The 20,157-nt window shown below is 35.8% G+C and overlaps 1 protein-coding gene across 16 annotated transcripts in view; it reads right to left on the reverse strand.

The window, feature by feature from the left end:
- RIMS2 (regulating synaptic membrane exocytosis 2) overlaps positions 1–20,157 on the reverse strand; it is a 255,960-nt gene that overhangs the window by 195,357 nt on the left and 40,446 nt on the right. For 13 of the 16 annotated variants that reach the window (XM_029285266.1, XM_029285256.1, XM_029285271.1 and 10 more), the window contains 2 exons: positions 16,489–16,729; positions 289–551 (listed from right to left, as the gene is read on the reverse strand). In XM_029285266.1, the coding sequence (XP_029141099.1) occupies positions 289–551; positions 16,489–16,729 (504 nt within the window). The remainder of the gene's footprint in view (positions 1–288; positions 552–16,488; positions 16,730–20,157) is intronic. The other 3 variants (XM_029285245.1, XM_029285243.1, XM_029285246.1) reach the window with 1 other exon arrangement.

Genomic DNA, 20,157 nt, shown 5'->3' on the forward strand with positions numbered 1-20,157 from the left:
TGTGTGTGAGTTCCGGCATCTTTTTTTTTTTTTTAGAAAAAAAGCACTGATTGTATATATTTATTTGTTGAAAGGATGAATGTGGTCCATCATCCACGCTCAGACATGGCCTCACCCCTATGTGGAAGAAGGTTGCCAACTCCTGCTTCACAGCATCATACTGATTAATAAAACAGACCTGCCAACTCCTGAAAGTAGTTAAATATATCCTTAAATTCTTGCTAATAGAATATATTAAGAAGATAGCAACTCTGGTTTTTTAAAAAATAAACCAAGCCAGTTCCTTACCTGTCTGCTGTGTCACCCACCACCTTTCCTCCTGAACCATTTATGGACTCTTGCCTTGTAATCCCTTGAGATCTACTTCGTTCCAAGGCTGACTGCTCTTGCAGCTTTGTTTTTTTGTCCTGAGGTGCTTTTTCATTCTGCAGTCCTCTAAAAACCTCTTGATCAGACTTCTGTGGGGTGTTAGTTCCACTATTATAAAACCATGCTCCAGATTTTGTGAGGATTTCTTGTTGCTTTCGGCATGAATTACACACCCACATTACCTACATATAATATGCAGAAAACACTGTGATCAGTTTTTTAAAAGTAATCTTGACAAGTTCACACTAAAAATGAAATGTAATAAATGATTATAGAACATTAAAAATAACATTAAATGACAATGTTTTAAATTAATACAATTTTAACAGTTTTTTTAAGGTTAACAACTTGTTTAATTATATTTAACAAATAAAGTCCAAGATCCACATAGGTTCTTAATATAATAGCATAAACCACATATCTTATAGAACTTAATCCTTGATAAAAAAAAATTAAGTCTTAAAATTACAGTCTATACATCTTAGAAGTATTATTTCTAAAATCAGTAATTCTGACTATACTGTCATAATTAAAACAGACAAATTCATTTTATTTAACCATCAGATCTTAAGAGTCAGCTGAAGTTATCCAACTCAGCATTCTGTTTCCTGTAGTATCTCCAGAACCCAGGTTTAAAAAAAAATATCTGTCATTATTGCCCAGCAGTTAAGAGACATATTCTCTTGAATTATAGACATGAAATCCTGAAATGTATTACACAAAAACATTCACAATATACATATTTTATTAATAACATTATTTTATGCAAGGGACTGCTACACTAAGTGCCCAAACCCCAACCATGAATCCCATAACATATTACCAACAGGCTGTTTTTATAGGAAACCATGTAAGTGCCCATAACTGTGCCATTGTTTACTGACATATATTTTCTCCCAAACTAAAATAATAATAGACAAATATGAAATCGCCAAGCTTGGTAGTGAAATGATGGTAGCACCATCAGAAATAGTAGGATAGTTTATCTTTGTTGATTCAGAGCTTAACAACCAATGATTATCTTTAATCTTGGTTCCTCAACTTTTCAAGAAGTTTTAGGTATATTACTGTGCCACTGTAATTTGACATCACAGAAATATGTTTGTTTACTCAAAAAGATACTCTTCTACAACTTGAAAAACTAATAAAATCACAACTGAGTTCAGAAGAACACAGTCAATTTAATATCTCCGTTTTCAATAAGAATGCTTAGTTTCTTCAATATGAAAGCCAGTATTCTTGCCAGGCAAACACATCTGATTTTATAATATCAGTTTTTCCACTTTACATATACTTCCAACAGATCCAAACTAAAAAAATCCTCCTAGAATTATTATTTTCCTATTTTGATGTGTGTAATGTGTTGTTTTAAAGATTGAAATTGTAGGAAACCTTCAGGGGAAATACTTGAAAATACATAAAACTACATAACAGCCAAGGAGAAGTGATGTATTTAGTCTGTCTGGTATTATTTTTGAGGTCATTCCAGTTACCCTACCTCCAGGCATTGTGGCCTCATATCAATTGCTTCACCTCATTTCTGTACTAGAATAATAGTTACACCAGAATCTTATGATGTTGGGAAGCATTTTGGATTTTCTGTAAAAAAAAAAAAAAAAACAGTCTATCTAAAATGTTTTTTTTGGGGGGGAGAGGCATTAAAAACCTTGGGAAAGTTTATCTTTAAAAAAACCCTTCAGATCGAAAAGCAGAGAATATTGGAGAACAGGTTCCTTTAATTGCTAAATCAAGCGTGCCTCATAAACCATAACATGCCAAGGTCTCTGAATAATCCTTTAGGGTGGATCATATGCAATAGAAGCAGCGGGTAGATAAAGTGGGAAGGAAGGCCAGGAGGCCATCAGGAAAAGAAAAATAGCCTCAAGCTTCATTCTCTGCAGATCAGCATCAATTTCAGCTGAGAGTAAAGTTGCAGGACCAAAATCAGTTATAGCTGCTTGACAGGATCTATTTACAAAAAAAAAAAGAGCAAAAAAGGAATAAAGAAAAGAAGCAACTCATTCAGCTGTTCTGTTCTCTACTGTAGTAATAACATTAATTGCACAACTATTTTCCATATATATTAATAGGGCTTCTGAAAAGAATTTTAATTCTGTTCTACAATGCCATTGCTCTGTTTGGTACTGGAGCCCTTCACAACTGCTTTAAAATAAACAAGGTAGAGAAAGTATGCAGAGCATAGTTTCTGAAAATTTTTCCAACTCTTAAACAGTAATGATCATACAGTCATGTGTATTTTTATCTGTGTAACAAAAAAATATGTTGTGCCGCTGCACATTTGTGCATATCTACTCTGTGTCAAATCACCAGGAGGGGAATGAAGATGCAAAGGAGCTTAGAATGGAATAGTCAACAACATCCCAAGTCATTGTTCAGCAGTTTCTTACATCAAAATATATTGGGGAGGCAGTTTTCCTGATTTTTTTTTTTCCTTCACAGATCACAGCTGTGATCCAGCTTATTTTTGAATTTGGTCTTTCTTCTGCCACTTCCAACATCAAGCTTGCTCCTCTACAGTTCCCAGAACATTATTTTGTAGATAGGCAGGAAGAGAAAGTGCCAAGCCCCTTATATAATTACTTTCCAAAATTCTGTTGGATTGGAAAATATATAGGTAGTCCGTGGTTAACAATGACAATTAGGACTTGAATTTCCCTCACTAAATGATATGGTTCTAAAGTGTAACATCACATGACCCCATTGCTTACTGATGGTGGCTCCAGCACTTTCCAGTGATTCATTAAGCAAATTTCACACCATCATTAAGGTGTCATCACATAGTCACCATCTGTGATCTCTTGCTGGTTTCCCCACTGACTTTGTGTCAGTCTTCCCAGGTAAACCAGACAGTAAACGTGACCAGATGAGCTATTCTAATTTATTTAAGGCTTCATTAACAGAATGTCGCAAGTCTGAAAGTACAAATCTCCCATTGTCATTTTAACAGCCTAACCAATGAGGCCAGATCCTTCCTAAGTTTCTGTATTTGATCAGTAAGCCATTGGGGGCTCCTCCTTATCATTCTCTAGAACAGTGGTTCTCAACCTGTGGGTCGGGACCCCATTTGGGGTCGATGGACCATTTCATGGGGGTCGCCAAGCAAGGCTGACCGCCTTTTTTTGTCCGCCATTTTTTTTGTCCGCCATTTTTTCCCCCTTTTCCGGCGGGTGCCTTACCTCCCTTGGGCTGGGCCAGCTGGTGGTCGACCTGCTCCGTCTCTGCCGCTTGCCAGCTACACCTTGGCCGGCGCAGGGGGCGGAACCACGCATGTGCGGCGCTCCCGGGCAGGGAAAGTCCTCGACTTACGACCGGTTGGGTAGTCCTCAACTTACGACCAGTTTAGTCCTCAACTTACGACCAGTTTAGTCCTCGACTTACAACCGGTTTAGTCCTCGACTTACGACCGGTTGGGGTCGCGGCCTTAAAAAGGTTGAGAACCACTGCTCTAGAAATATTTCTTCTCCTTGCCCCTCAAGGTCATTCCCACACGATTGCACTTTGCTTATAGGAAACCAGAACATTGCAAATGGCGACCACATGGCTGTGGGATGCTTCAACTTCATAATCATAACCTGGGTGCCAAAAACCGGGGATTGCAATTACATGACCATGGGGATACTATGACAACTGGAACTTTGAGAACAGGTTGTTTCGTAATTCAGCACTATCTCACATCTGTTTGCAGCTCCTCAGGTAGCAGTTTATCTGGGAACTGTAGAACTGGCTGCTCACTGTTGATTTCCTCTCAGAGTTGGAACTGGCCCTGAAAGCACCCTAATATCAGCTTAAATTCTACCAAGAATCAGAGGTCCAACAAATTCTTATCTTCTTTTGCTGACAATTTCATTTGTCAGAAGGTAGAAGATCTGATATCCTCAACCTAATCCCTACCCAAAGAGAGGAATTGGTTGAAGAAGTGACATGAGAGGAATCTATTGTATTGTTGCCTTTTAATCATTTACACTGTTTTAACTAAATATATTTCTATATAAGTTAATAAAAATAGTTTGTTCATTAAAAAACAATATAAATAAATATGGCTTGAAAATCATTATATTTCTTAAATATATACAATAATTTACTATCATGATTGACAAATTTGTGGGAAATAGGATGAATTAATTATATTAATTCTCCCGTAAGGGAGATAGGGCGGTATACAAATCTAAATAATAATAATAATAATAATAATAATAATAATAATAATAATAATAATAATAATAATAATAATAATAATAATAATAATAATAATAATTTAATTGTATCATTTGTATTCAAATAAAAACTCATTAAAATGTTGTACATGTAATAATTTTAAAAAGTGGAAGATGGATTATTTTGAAAAACAGCAACCTATTTTCCACTCAATTGGGTCTGATTCTTGGATTCTACCTGGACAAGTCCCTGCAGTTTTCTCGGCAAGGTTTTTAAGAAGTGGTTTACAATTGCCTCCTTCCTAGGGCTGAGAGAATGTGACTGGTCCAAGGTCACCCATCTGGCTTTGTGCCTAGGCAGGACTAAACTCACCATCCCCTGGTTTCTAGTCTGACCCTGAACACTACAACAAACTGGCTCTCAATCTTCATTGACACAGGTCCTTTTTTTTTTCCCCTTATGAGAAACTTCACTATTCATAGCAAAGGATGAGACACCATCTTGTGTTTAATAGTGATATTGCTGTACTCTGAAATAATAATCTAACATGATTAAAAAAATTATCCTCTGTATGCTTGCTTAGAAATAAACATTGTATAAGCTGGTATTATCTGGTAATATATTTAACCATAGATCTCTATTTAATACCAGAAACTTTATCCTTGCCAAAAATAAAATGTGTGAAATCCACTGCTTTTTATAGGGTAGAAACTTAAAACTTGACCTAAAATTCCAGCCCTTTTTAAAATTCTCTTAAAGAAAATATACTTGAAAAATTGTAATTTATTGATCAAGTCACAACTGGCTAAAGGAGTCCCTGACTTACAACAGTTATTTTTGACCTTTCAAAGTTATGACAGAAACAAAATAGGTAGTTTATGACCTGTAGAGCACTCCTGGCTGTCATAAATGATCACATCACACACATCACACAGTCATGTGACTGAATCTTGGGCAGTTCAGCTTTGCAACCCATTGTGGCATTCTGTGACCACATCACTGATTTTAGTATGCAGTTTTTTTGCTGGTTTTTCACATTTTTGGCAAATTTCACGCAAAAAATGTTCATTCAAATAAATGGTTTGCTTAATGACTGCCATGAAAAAAGCCATAAAATTAACTTTTGGTCACATGAGTAATTTGATCTATAATTGTAATGACTTACAACCAGATTTCCCGTCCCAATTAGAATTGAAAGTTGAGAACTACCTATATGACTATTCTTCAAAGCAACTTTATTGTAAATGGACTTCACTAAAGTATTGCCTTGCCTTGCCTTGCCTTGCCCTGCCCTGCCCTGCCTTGCCTTGTCATCCTATCCTATCCTATCCTATCCTATCCTAACTATATGGACTCACATTCCTGCTTGAAGAGCAGGTAGCACCTTATAAGGACTCTATGCAATAAAGTACTTTTAGGCACCTTACTTTTAGGCACCTTTTTTTTTTACTTAAAAGAGTTTTCTTTGGACATTGATCAAAGTATACAAATTGTGACAGTTTTACTTTGGCAAAGCAATGAATCTCTCTTTAGCATGCAAATATGCAGTCATGAACTTAACAAAGGAAGATTCAAGAATGCAGTTCAAATAAGTTGCTTTACTACATATGAAAAAGGTACTTATAACTAAGATGAACTAGGAATTTAGGAACCCAGTCATGCTTATGTTAGCTTCAGATTAAAGATCTTTTCATGATAACAGACTTGGTCACCTGGTTTTCAGCCTTGGACTCTGAGGAGAATTGCACAGCATTTTGATAATTGGCTTGTCTGACCTCAAATGTTTTACTTCAGTTATTGATGATTCAACCCCCACATAAATTAATAATAATGTTTGATTAACATTATACTTTGTTTATGTTATTATTGTTAATTTGTGTGAGACCTGAACTTTGGGGGTAAAAAAATAGAACTGCTATTAAATTCTGGCAGGTTTGTGGTTATCTACTTACAGTATACAGTATTGAAATGCATGTTGTATCAGTGCAAACAGAATAATCACAGAATCAGAGGGCTGGAAGGGATCTTGGAGGTCTTCTAGTCCAAGCTCCTGCCCAAGGCAGGAATCCTTATTATACCATCCCAGAAAATGGTTGTCCAATCTTTTCTTGAAAACCTCGAGCCATGGAGCACCCACAGTTCCAAGACGCAAGTTGTTCCATTGATTAATCATTCTTACTGTCAGAAAATTCTTCCTTTTTCCAGGTTGGATCTTCCTCTAATGATCTTCCACTGATTGCATCTTGCCCGGCCTTCAGGTGTTATGGAAAATAAATTGATCCCCTCTTCCCAGTGAAAGTATCTCAAGTATTGGAAGATAGTGATCATGTCTCCCCTAAGACTGCTCTTTTTTAGGCTAAGCATACCTAGCTCCCTTAGCTATTCATCATAAGATTTAGCCTCCAGACCCTTACCATTTTTGTTGTTCTTCTCTGCACTCTTTCTAGAGTCTCAGCATCTTTTTTATATAGTAAGAAGAAAGTGAACAGAAAATTCTCCTGAAGAAGTAGGGAACTGGGAACCATAAGCTCAGCTATCTATACATTGGACCCATGTCCCTCCTAGCTAGCTAAGGTTTTTGAAGAAATGTCATGCAATAGGTCCTGACAAAGGTGAACTTTTCTCTGAAAGAGGGTGTAGTTTATTCATTTTCTGTTTGATTTGTTTGTCCCTCATTTCATCTAGTTCCACTGGCTCTAGAGAAGATGATTGTCTGCTCCCTGATGGTGTTGGATAATTTTTCTCCTGTTTCTAATAGCTTTGGTTCAAGGAACAAGTGGCAGGTATGGCCAAAACTTTACACAATTTATTTTTACGTGCCAGGTGAGTCCTTTTTTTAATTGAAGGTTCTAATCAAGATCACTCACCTCCCAACTGGATTACTGCAGTGTGCTCTATGAGGAACTATCCTTGAAAAGCATCTAGAAGATGCTAATGGTGTGGGAACACTGTGGGAGGAGGAAATCAAGCAGCTATGAACATACCATGTGTGCATGTTATAGCTTTGCACATGAATTGCCTTGTCAATATTCTTTTAAATGCAATTCAAAGTTGTATGTTTCCCTTATTCAGCATTGTCAAAACCTTAGAAGGTTGATGAATGAAACCTTTCAATCAATCAAATAAATAAATAAAATAGATAAGCAAAAGTAGTACTCCACAGAATTGCACTTATTTGAGATTATAAATCTGTTCCTTGCCAATAAAATATTGTTGACTGAAGAATGCCACTTTTGACATGAACTGCTCCTTATTCTACTTCTTATCAACTGTTATTTTTTAAAAGATATATAGCAGAAACAAAGTTTATTACAAAGTATAATCAGGGACCAATGTCACTAATTTTAACTACCAAAATGTAGGTTCAGTATTTTTAATTTTATACAATTATATCATTCCTTGTAGTTATTTCAATTATCAATAACTTTCTAGTTCTTTCTAAGCATCATATTTCAAGGATAATGGTAGTGTGTCTACAAAGAGTTCGTAGAATAGTAAAAGTGGATGAAACAAGATATTTTTATCCTAGAACAAAGAGAATTATGAGTCCTGCCAAAAAGAAGAGTCAACTTATCCTATGTTGTTCTACAAAGCCAGGCTAGAACTAGATCTTGAACCACAAAACTGAATTAAATGCCATTATAACTGAATTAAAGGCCATTATAACTGAAAACACCACACAGATGTAGACTATATAAAAGTAGAGAAATTTCTAGCAACCTCCAAGAGGAGGGGGGGTGAAAGTTATATAAAATTTTGTGTAAGGGGACATGATGTAATGTAACATCTGTGTCTTTGCTCTGAGAGCTCAGGGGAAGGTGGAGTATATAGTACAGTCTGAAAGATTAATTATATGATCAGTTTGTCAGAAGACAAAACTCAGGAGACAGTACTTTCTTATTTCCAGAAGTACTTAAACAGAGACTTATCAGCTATTTAGCAAGAGTTTTGTAATGTTATACATCCTGAAAGTTCTACATTAACAATAAAATTGGGACTACTTTCATGATTCCTTCCAACTTTGATAATGCAATTCTGCTTATATGGCTTGAGGTATGGAATTCTGTCTTGTCCAATTCCTTTGGGAATTAATTGTAAGGATTTAAATAAAATCGCTTCAGAATCATTATCTGGATCTATGAGGAGTATTAGAAACAGAATCAGTCTTTGTATGAATCATATATGATTCACAGTATGATGGAGCTATAAATTACTTTTTTCTCTTTTGCTATATTTACTCCTTGCTTTGTAATCAGTGAATGCCTTGTTACTTTTTAAAAAACCATTAATTTGACACCAATGACCTGTAAGGTCAATGAGGCAACACATAAAATTATAGGTTCCATTTGTGCTACATTAGACAAATGAACCTATTCTTTCTTAGCATAGTTACCAAATTTCCTGGCTCTACAGTTTTATGACTCAAAAAGCTACTATGATACCGTAAGTAAAATGCTTCACATTGAAAATGGAGATAAAATCTAGTACTCTAATTACTCTTTCTAGTTCATAAAGAACTTAGAAGTGTTTCAGAGCCAATTCACACCATAAATGCTAAAAACAGAAGTACTATCTTCAAACACCTAGGGATATGTAAAAGAATGTGCTATAATCAAACAACCCACAGATTTGAATATTTATCTTCTCTTAAATACTTCATCATAGAAAACACAAGTCTATGGTGCTCATGATCAATGGTATCAGAAAAACTCAACAAGTGATTAGAAACAAATTCACAGAATTTAATAGAATTAATAGTGCAGTTAAAATACACCAATGTCTATATTCTTCAGCAAGTATATATTCAATAGTAATCTGAAACAGTATGTTAGTCTACAATTCTTAATGTTTTGATAACATGCTACTGTTCATTTAATATTACATTTTTAAATTATATGATTAATCTTAAAAAACAGCAAATAGCAAAATTCTATGGTTATTTACTACCAATTAATCAATTAAATTGTTACCTAAACACCTAATTTCATGGAGATAATCTATGTTGTCATTAGAAGTCAAAAATGACTTGACAGCACATATCAATCAATAAAAAATACTTTTTTAAAAAAAACTTTGCTGGGTCTTAAACAATCATGTAAAATAATAATTATTTCCATCAAGTCCCAAATCTATTTGTCAACTATATAGAACAAAAGCTAACTTATTTTTGCTCCTCCCTGCACAGAACTACTAAGCCTAGCTTTACAGTATAAAACTACAATTTATTCTACTAAGTCAAAATATTGATGTGTGCAACATATACTGAAATATTGTGCATTTTCTGATTAAAACTGGCAAAAATCCCTCCAAATATGGATTTTTATAATTAAGTTTCAAATAAGGAGATCATAAAATTGTTATTTGTATCACATCTGGTAATTGTGAAAAATGAAAGTATGTAAATATGTTTATAGGAAGTGTATTTAGTAAATATAATCATTTAATTAATTTCATTTGTGCATGGAGTTTATTACATATAAATACATTGCAGCTGATATAAATTTTTATATACTCCAAAAATTTCTTGCTTTATACATTTTTAAACCACCTTATGGAGCAAATCATTTTACTAATATTAAGACCAACTTCATCATAACATTCACCCACAAAAACCATCCACACAAATTAAGAAACTGATAACTACCTCAATTACTTTCTTTTTTCTTGATCCTGTGGATCATGACTGAAGACATCTTTTGATAACTAAAGCAATTGCAACTGTAATTATTCCTTTACAAGATTTTATTTAAAAAAATAGAAATGTCATGTTACAGACTTAATGAATTTAAGTCCAGATTGCTTCTTTTAAACCTATTCCCCATACGTAGTTTTCTTTTAAATACAGGAGGTAAAATAAAAGGTTGCTCTAAGTATTAATTACTGTTTCAAACAAAAAAGAAAGGGAGGATATCCATTTGCAAGCAGACTTGTAAGTAATTCCCAAATTTAAGATAGCTATTCTATAGGAATTGTTTAGACAAAATTCTAATCACAAAGCCCAGACAAATCCTAGATATATTCAACTTTACTCTCTTATTAGCAATGTCTTCATTATCTATCTAGCAATCTGTCTATTCCTCAGACGGTTTCCAGCATCTGAAGCCAAATCTATCTTATTAAATGTTAATAGCCTGCTGCTGTGGCATGAAGCCCAACTGTACTCAAAAGACTCTTAGGTGTGCTATTACACACCTGTGGTTAAAACAACGGATGGCTTAGCTAACTTTTATAAAGGCATATGACTGAAACCTAACAACATTTGATATTGTTTCAGAATGCCTCACCAGGTGGCAAATACAATTTAACACTCAAACACTATTCAGGCTGTAGAACTAAAAAGCCTTTAACCTATGCCTCAGCTAGGTTATAATATTTATAAGTTATAAAGAAATGCTTTATGGCAGAGTTAGAGCATTCACTTTGCATGAGTACTAGTCAAATATATAAGTATCATCTCAGAGTCATTGCCCTTAACAAAATAATACAATTTTAACATTCAGCCTCCAGAGTTGGTCTGTATCTTTTTTGCTAATTTTTCTCTCATTGATGTTGAGCTCCTGAATGTAAAATGGAATATTACTTACTATACTATACTATACTATACTATACTATACTATACTATACTATACTATACTATACTATACTATACTATACTATACTATACTATACTATACTATACTATACTATACTATACTATACTATACTATACTATACTATACTATACTAATAAAACCACTGCTTTTGCCAAAATGAGTTTTAAAATGTTAGTTTCAAGTTAACCAATTTTTAATCATAGTTTTCTATGTTACCCAAATCTAGGACAGAGTGTTAATCTGTGACAGGCTAATTTATAACCTCTCAATTTACAAAACAGTCACTGGATCCATGGATAAGGTAGTTCCAGCCAAACCTTGGTGCATCATGCAAACATATACTGCTCAAAAAAATAAAGGGAACACAAAAATAAGACATCCTAGATCTGAATGAATGAAATACTCTTATTAAATACTTTGTTCATTACATACCGTAGTTGAATGTGCTGACAACAAAATCACACAAAAATTATCAATGGAAATCAAATTTAGCAACCCATCGAGGTCTGGATTTGGAGTTTCACTGCCATCAGCAGTCCCCCTAGGCTCCAAACTCACCCTATCCCAATGGTTAGGGGGGAAAGCCAGCTTTTTATGCCCTTACAAATTATTACTTCAGTATCAATGTTTCAAGTTTAATTTCAATTTTTAAAATCATCAATTATTACTCATAATAGTAATCTTAAATTCTATCAGGCTGATAAACCTTTCTTTTATCAGGTATTCCAGTGTAAAGCAGCAGAATGAGAAAATTTGCATTACTTCCTTAGCCACTTAACTTCAGCCAATGGTTTTCCTTGACCCAACATATACAGAGAGTGATATGAGAGTTCATAGTAGGTCAAATGAGAAGCTGTATTTTCCTTACAGGAGAGGTGTGTATTAAACTGGGACAGGGACTTGCCTCCGAATATTTGTCTCAACCAGTACTTCAGATGACACAGCCAAGATCTATCTCAAGAGATGCATTTGCAACTATTATATAGTGCTATATGACAGTATTGTTCCCTCTTCTCCCACTCCTCAAATTCAAACCAGAAGTATTACAAAAATGCATCATCGTTTTGTAATTCACATCTAGTCTTCAGAGGAAAACATCTGCTGAAATCTCAGCAGATTTAGACATATCTTGAAATTGTTGTTAGTTGCGAAGTCGTGTCTGACCCATCACAACCCCATGGACAACGTTCCTCCAGGCCTTCCTGTCCTCTCACACCTACTGCTTCACTGACTCCATCTAGCCACTTCATTCTCTGTCGTCCCCTTCTTCTATTGCCCTCAATCTTTCCCAGCATTAGGTTCTTCTCCAGTGAGTCCTTCCTTCTCATTAGGTGGCCAAAGTACTTGAGTTTCAACTTCAGGATCTGGCCTTCTAAAGAGCAGTCAGGGTTGATCTCCTCTAGGACTCATCGGTTTGATTGCCTTGCGATCCAGGGAGCTCGCAGGAGTCTTCTCCAGCACTATAGTTCAAAGGCCTCAATTCTTTGGCGCTCAGCCTTTCTCATGGTCCAGCTTTCACAGCCATACATTGCAACTGGGAAAACCATGGCCTTGACTATACGTACTTTTGTTGGCAGGATGATGTCTCTGCTTTTTAGTATGCTGTCTAGATTTGCCATAGCTTTCCTCCCCAGGAGCAAGTATCTTTTAATTTCTTGGTTGCAGTCCCCATCTGCAGTGATCTTGGAGGCCAGGAAGATAAAATCTGTCATTACCTCCATTTCTTTCCCATCTATTTGCCAGGAATTGAGAGGGCCAGATGTGTAGTAATAAAATTATTTTACAAAGCAACCATAAGTGAGTGAGAAACTCCCTAAAAAAATATCCCAATGGTGAAAGTAAAAATGTTGATAGGTTTCTACATCATATCCGGAGGGGGGGAAGCAACTGTATATGACAATAAGCAGTTTAGTTCACCATTATATCACAATTATGGAATATATGTTTATTTGTTCATACATTCATACATATATAGTATATACTCCTAAAATTCTTGTGACTGTTCAATACTTTGTAATCTTCACTTGGGTGAAACACTGCATCATAGGGCAAAACTCTTGTCAAAAAAAGGTATCTGAAATAAGCTAATATGCAGAATGCTGAGACCATTACTCTGAAGGATATGACATTTGGGGATTTTTTTTACCACTTCAGTGATGCTATACTGCTGCTGTTCAGTGCAATGGTGTGCTATGGTCAGCCATGGTCATGTCATCCTTATTTTCAATATTTCTTAAAAGCTTCCCACAGGTTGTTAGGGAACAGGGAACAAATGGATATAATTGTTGATGCTCCTTGCCATATCCCCACTACCAAAGTATTTGCATGTGTGAAACTTGCAGGGAGAAAGTAAACAGACAAAGGTGCTCCTTCCTCATGTTCCTCTACACTTGTACCACATTGGCCATTTGTGCACTCTTTTGCTGCCTCCCCCACCCAGCAGCAGCTGGGTGGGTTTCCAATGCTCACTGCCAGCTTCCCACAAGGAAATTAAGTGGAGAAACTGACAGGAAGTTGGAAATCTCTCCCACACAGACTGATTTTCTGCCCACCCTGGTTCATTCTGTTTCCCTATTTAGGTAAAGAAATATTTCTAGAGTCAGAGAGTTTAGAATCATAGAATGGCAGGAACAAACAATTAAAAGCAGAGCAACACTTTAAAAATATGCTGTTATTTATGTGATACAAAGGAATTAATAACTGCCTTCAAATGTTATGCCCTATTCATATTATACGCTATATAGTTAAGGATTAGTTCACTGGTCAATTAGTTGACGTCTCTCAGTTAAAAACACATCCTAATTTATACACATAAAAATTTGCAAATTTTTAGATTTCCAGTGTTAACTTTTGTCCCCATTGGTAACTTCTAGTTTTTCAACCCTTGAGCATGTTTTGGCCCTTGGGGATGTGTTGAGATGGGGAGCGGGGGTGCAATTTTCCTCACAGTCCACAGCCCCCTTAATTCCTGCAACCTCCAGCAAAGTGGCAAGCAGTCCCATGGGTCTGCTGAGGAAGAAGAGGAGTGATTTCTAATTCTCCCTCTCAGCTTTCCACAAGCAATGTCAATGGGAAAGCCAGCAAGATGATGGAGGTTGCTCCTGCTCCCACTAAGTGGGTTTTTGAAAATTTGTTTATAGTTAAGAGATGAGATATAGAAAAAATGTATTTTTAGAAAAAATATGAGTTATTGTATTAAAAAGAAAGTAATATAAAGCTGGTTTATTTGATTGGGTTTAAGATATATAGTATGTCCTTATTTCTGGTAACTATTAGTGGACTTTTGCTGATTAGGACTGATGAGGAGGCTTTAAGAATTTGTTTATAGATAAGAGATGAGATATGGGAAAAAGGTAGCTTTTATTATAGTATCGGAGAACATGATAAGCTATTAAAATTATAGAAGTTATATTACATTTAATATATACTGAGCGCCAAAGAATTGAGGCCTTTGAACTATGGTGCTGGAGAAGACTCCTGCGAGTCCCCTGGATTGCAAGGCAATCAAACCGATCAGTCCTAGAGGAGAGCAACCCTGACTGCTCTTTAGAAGGCCAGATCCTGAAGTTGAAACTCAAGTACTTTGGCCACGTAATGAGAAGGAAGGACTCACTGGAGAAGAGCCTAATGCTGGGAAAGATTGAGGGCAATAGAAGAAGGGGACGGCAGAGAATGAGGTGACTGGATGGAGTCACTGAAGCAGTAGGCGTGAGAAGATGGTAGAGGACAGGAAGGCCTGGAGGAACATTGTCCATGGGGTTACGATGGGTCGGACACGACTTCGCAATTAACAACAACATTGTATATATACATATATACATGTATCTTTGTATTAGCTTTTTATCTTTTGTAAGATAATGCTTTTGTGAAATTTTAAACTGTAATAAGTATTATTTAAAAAAGGATGGAGAGACAGTCAGAATAAAGGTATAAGTATGAAATATGTGAGCCAGAAAACTACATGAAACATGTATATATTTCTATAAAATATATATTTAGTATTAATGTCCTTCCTACTCAGCTACAACTGGGGAATACAGATAATTATTTAATTATATAAGAAAAATCTGCCTCTAATAATTATGACTGGTTCAAAAAATCTAGAAGAACAGATGAAAGGAGATAGCTCAACAAATAATACACTCTCTTAGATATTACGAATTGTAAAAAAAAACCATGAAGAAATCCATGCATATGATTTTAACATATCTTTAAGACAGCATGTAACCTGACCCCCTTTCTAGCTGTTTGCATATTTAGTCCAAATTTGCAAATAAATAGACAAGTCCATATAAATAAATGCTGAACCAATAAATTGGAAAGGGAACATTTAAGCCTTCTAGTCCAATACTTAACAGAAGGTGACAGATGGAGAAAATTATTAAACACATGACTGAGAAATAGTTATAATCTTTTTCCGTTGGAGTTTGGAGGAAGATACAAGAGAATCAGCTATCCTTGATTTGAAAATAAACATTATATATTTTATTTACTTAGTCAAGAAAACTGGAGTAGCAAGAACATTTTGTGAAAGTAACCATGTAATGCTGAATTTTAATAAAAAGGGGAAACTAAAGCTGAATATAATTGAACACATATCAGAGATTAGAAAACTCATTTTAATCCATTCAAGAATTGGATTCAGTGCCTAAATGGCCTCATCCAAGCTACTAGGACTCATCTATACACTACTAAAACTCTTTGTGTCTGTAACATTTAACTGGATAGAACAGTGCATGAGGCAAAACCTTTTGAAGCAAACTACCTCAAATGGCAAACTTCCTCAATATGCCTAAAATATGGGACCCATGAGGCCCATGGAATTGAAATTTGGCAAATTTTATAAAATATTTTATGTTCTTAAAAATTATACTCCATAAAGCGCTTTATTGCATACTATAAAGTGTCATAAAATATCTCTTGTGGTTAACTCCTGATGTTTGATAATTCTATACAGTTCAACACGGGCTATTTTCAAGGCAGATACATCTCTGAATACCTCCCTACATTTTTAAGAACCTTTACAGTGAAGTATATTACCAGCTCTGACATTATTGAAGGCATTAAGGAATTTGGTGAGGAATTACTGAACTGATGAACCAAGGATCACAGGTTATTTAGTCATAAATATGACTAAATGATGAACCAAGGATCACAGGTTATTTAGTCATAAATATATTTAATTTTATCTATCTCTGAGTGAAATCAAATTTTGTTCTGGGCCCACCCACTGCAGTATATAGTGCAGTCCCAAGTATGCCAATTAAAATGTGGGTATCAGACTTGGAAAAAATGGTAAACAAATGAAATAATCAACATCAGAATAAAAGTTTATTTAACATATACATACCTTGTTTGAACGTAAAGATACTCGTCCTCCACAACGTGCACAAAATTTAGTTTGGCAATATGAACAGTTATGGCCACAGCCATCAGCAAATTTTGTTTTGTGACAAATGCCACAGGTTGGAGCGTCACCCTTCTGTTGTTGCTGCTGCTGCTGCTGCTGCTGCTGCTGTTGCTGCTGCTGTGATTCTTCACCCATTTTCTTCACCTGTTCTTTATACATTTCAAACTGTTGGTGTAGTTTCCTGCACCAAAAAGAAGAATTGTAGGTAAATATTCATATGTATGTAAGAGTAAAAAAATGTAAAAAAATATATTGAGTTTATTTTTTAAAAGTTAGGATGCATTATCCTAATAAAGATAACGTTGGTTTTTGTTTACATATGATGAATTAACAGAGTGTGGTGTTCTCCTCCACATAGTGCTTCCTCCCTTGAAGGTAATGACTAAAATATTAAAGCAACAAATACACACCATTCTCACCTATTATCTCTATTATGAGAAGCTAACCTACATGGAACAGAAAATAGATTATGAGGGGATGCATCCATTCTATGGAAAAAAATAAAATTTTCCAAAGAAGAGAATAAGTACGTGACATTCACTTACTGATAAGTGAATATTACAGTGAGAATCCTCTCAACAATCCTAAAATTAATAAAGCATTAGCTTCTTTTGTGAAGACAATGCTTAACTCCTGTGATTACATAGACACAGATAAGTTTTCTTGGAAACAATAGGGAAAAATGCATCATTGCCTTCTGAGATGTTTTTCAACTTCCCAGTGTGGCCTACAGCCCCAGAATTTCCTGCTAGTTTCCAATGCAAGTATTAAACAGGCCTGATTCTGTTTAGCTTCCAGATCCAGCATTTCACTGCTACCACAATCTTTCATCCTTCATCCTACAATTTCAATTCATATCATTTCTATTGATATATTTCCATGTTTCTCTAATACTTTGACTACATCTTTTCCATAATATTTCAAGTATATTTCTTTATCTGAAAAGCAGAAAAGCATGTGACTATTTACAAATCTTGGGAGTGACTGACAGGTCCTGCATTCCAGAAGAAGATCAAATGAGTTTCAATCTGTATTATACGTACAGTAAACTGAAAGTCTTCATAGATTATCAGATATAGGGATCTACTTTTCACCCTCCCTATGAGCCAAAAGGGATATAAGCTTTTTAGCTCTGATTTTGTCTATAATTTATATATAATTTATATATGCTAACTGGACTAGAGGCTTAAGGTCAATAACATTTATAAAAAGTTCATGCAGACTATTTAGACTCATGTTGAGCATATGCTACAGATCTGACCTGGTCAAAAGAAGAAATTATCTGAAAAAAATATGGAAATTCTCAAAATGGTGCTGAATTGATTTTTTTTTCCAGGGCTTGTTAGTTTTTCAGATGTATGTACACATGTAAGTAATTATGGATGGATGGATAGATAGATGCAAGCATACCTTTATATAAAAAAATACATGGCCACCCATCTTATGTACCACAAACTTTGGTCACTCATAGAACCAATAATAAACATCAAAGAAAACATTAAAGCCAAAATAAACAAAAAAAATCACGGTGCTCTAAAACAGCATTCCTTAATATATAAACAATTACAATCCCTCAGCTCCAGTCTCTCCTTTTAAAGTCTACCACTTTTAAAAGAAGAGACCTGGAGTATGCCCAGTTTATCTGACTCAGTAGAAGGAGCAGATTCTCTTGGGGAGAAACAGTACTGCAAATAATTTGGCCCCTTGCCATTCAGAAGCTTTAAAGGTGATCAACAGGACCTTGCATTCTATTTAGAAAACATCTGGAAGTGCAGCTCACGCAAGTGTGGTGTAATATGGACAAACTGAAAGGTGCCCAAAACTGCTTGTGCTGCCACATTCTGGACTAGTTCTAACTTCCTGGTGATTTTCAAGTACAGTCCCATTTTGTAAAGCACTTTGCAATAATCCAATCAGAAAGCGTTCCAGGCATGAGTGAATGTGAGCAACTCTTTTAAAGGTCCAAGGATGGGTGCAACATGTGCATAAGATGAATCTGTACAAAGGTAAGCATGGCTGGCATTTACTCCTTGAGCAGGAGCAGTAAATCCAGGGGAAAAAAACCCATACTACCACTAGCTCTGTCTGGACAAATGCTACTCCATCAAAAAACAAAAATAATACCCCGCCAGATCTAAGGCCAAAAACGCAGAGCCACTCCATCTTGCTCTGCATTTAGAGCCAGATCATCCCTATAAAGGCCCTCACAGCCTCTAGAAACTGGATTAGCAGCTCAACAGCATTGCCTGAAACATGTAACCCCATGCCCAAATACAGCATTTTCATGAATGAAAAGGAATGGCAAGAGACTTGAAACCTGAGATACCCCACAATGCAGACAATTAGACCTCTGCCTCATCATTAACACTGATTGGAATCAGCCATAAACGAAGGATTACCACCAAAGAACTATTCCCTCCAGCCCCCAAAGCTGACCCAGACATATACCAGGAGGGGATGCTGTGATGCTTGACTCAAGCTTGCTGAATTTCTATCCATACAATTTACCTTAAAAATAACAAGAACTGATTTCTGAAATAAGAGCATTAAAAAGTAAAAGAACACGCAGTTAAGAATAATAAATTGTAAAACTACAAAAGCTCAAAGGAGAAATGGTAAAATACAAGGGATTGATGAATGTAGGTTATCTGTTTAAGAAACTGGGTAAATATACGTAAGGATAAAAATACTTAAATTCTACTGAAATAAAGTATATAGAATGTTTCAGTAACACTAGACAATTTCAGTTTCTGTAACAACAGCCCTGTGAAAACAATTACACATAACAGGCTCTGAACAAATAACTCATAATTAATGAAAGAAAATAAATTACTTTGTATGTCATTTTTCTTGTCCTTTTCATTCACAATGTACAAAGATGAATAAGTTTCTTGTATGTCATTAATCTGGAAAGTTTGATCTAGCCTGGCAATGTTCCATCTACCAAGTATATTTTTATACTTCATAGCAAGACTAAAAATTAACTGTGGAGAAAAGACCCATATGGCCAGTAAAATATGAGAGAAACAGAAGTAATCCTACAAGACAAAGGTTAATTTCTACCAGGCGTTCATATGCACTGTTTTTTTAGTCTATACTTCATACTGCAAGCTTCCTCTGAATCAATATATTTTTATTCTTGTTGATAACGCATTCACCGAATATTCTTTAGTTTCCACAACTTAATTATTAATTATTATTAATTATTATGGCCCGATGCCTGGAGGCCGTGAGGGTCTGGATGGGGAGGAACAGACTCAGACTCAACCCGTCCAAGACCGAGTGGCTGTGGTTGCCGGCGCCTCGGCATAGTCAGCTGACTCCATCGCTGACTATAGGGGGCGAAACTTTGGCCCCCTCAGATCGGGTCCGCAACTTGGGTGTTCTCCTGGATTCACGGTTGACATTGAATGACCAGTTGTCGGCCGTGACCAGGGGAGCGTTTTATCAGGTTCGCCTGATCCGCCAGTTGCGGCCGTTTCTGGACCGGGACGCCTTACGCACGGTCACTCATGCCCTTGTGACCTCCCGCCTGGACTACTGCAATGCTCTCTACATGGGGCTTCCCTTGAGGAGCACCCGGAGGCTCCAGCTAGTTCAAAATGCGGC

Source organism: Protobothrops mucrosquamatus, unplaced genomic scaffold (assembly GCF_001527695.2).
Source record: "Protobothrops mucrosquamatus isolate PMUCROS unplaced genomic scaffold, P.Mucros_1.0 scaffold_168, whole genome shotgun sequence".
NCBI classification, from domain to species: Eukaryota; Metazoa; Chordata; class Lepidosauria; order Squamata; family Viperidae; genus Protobothrops; species Protobothrops mucrosquamatus.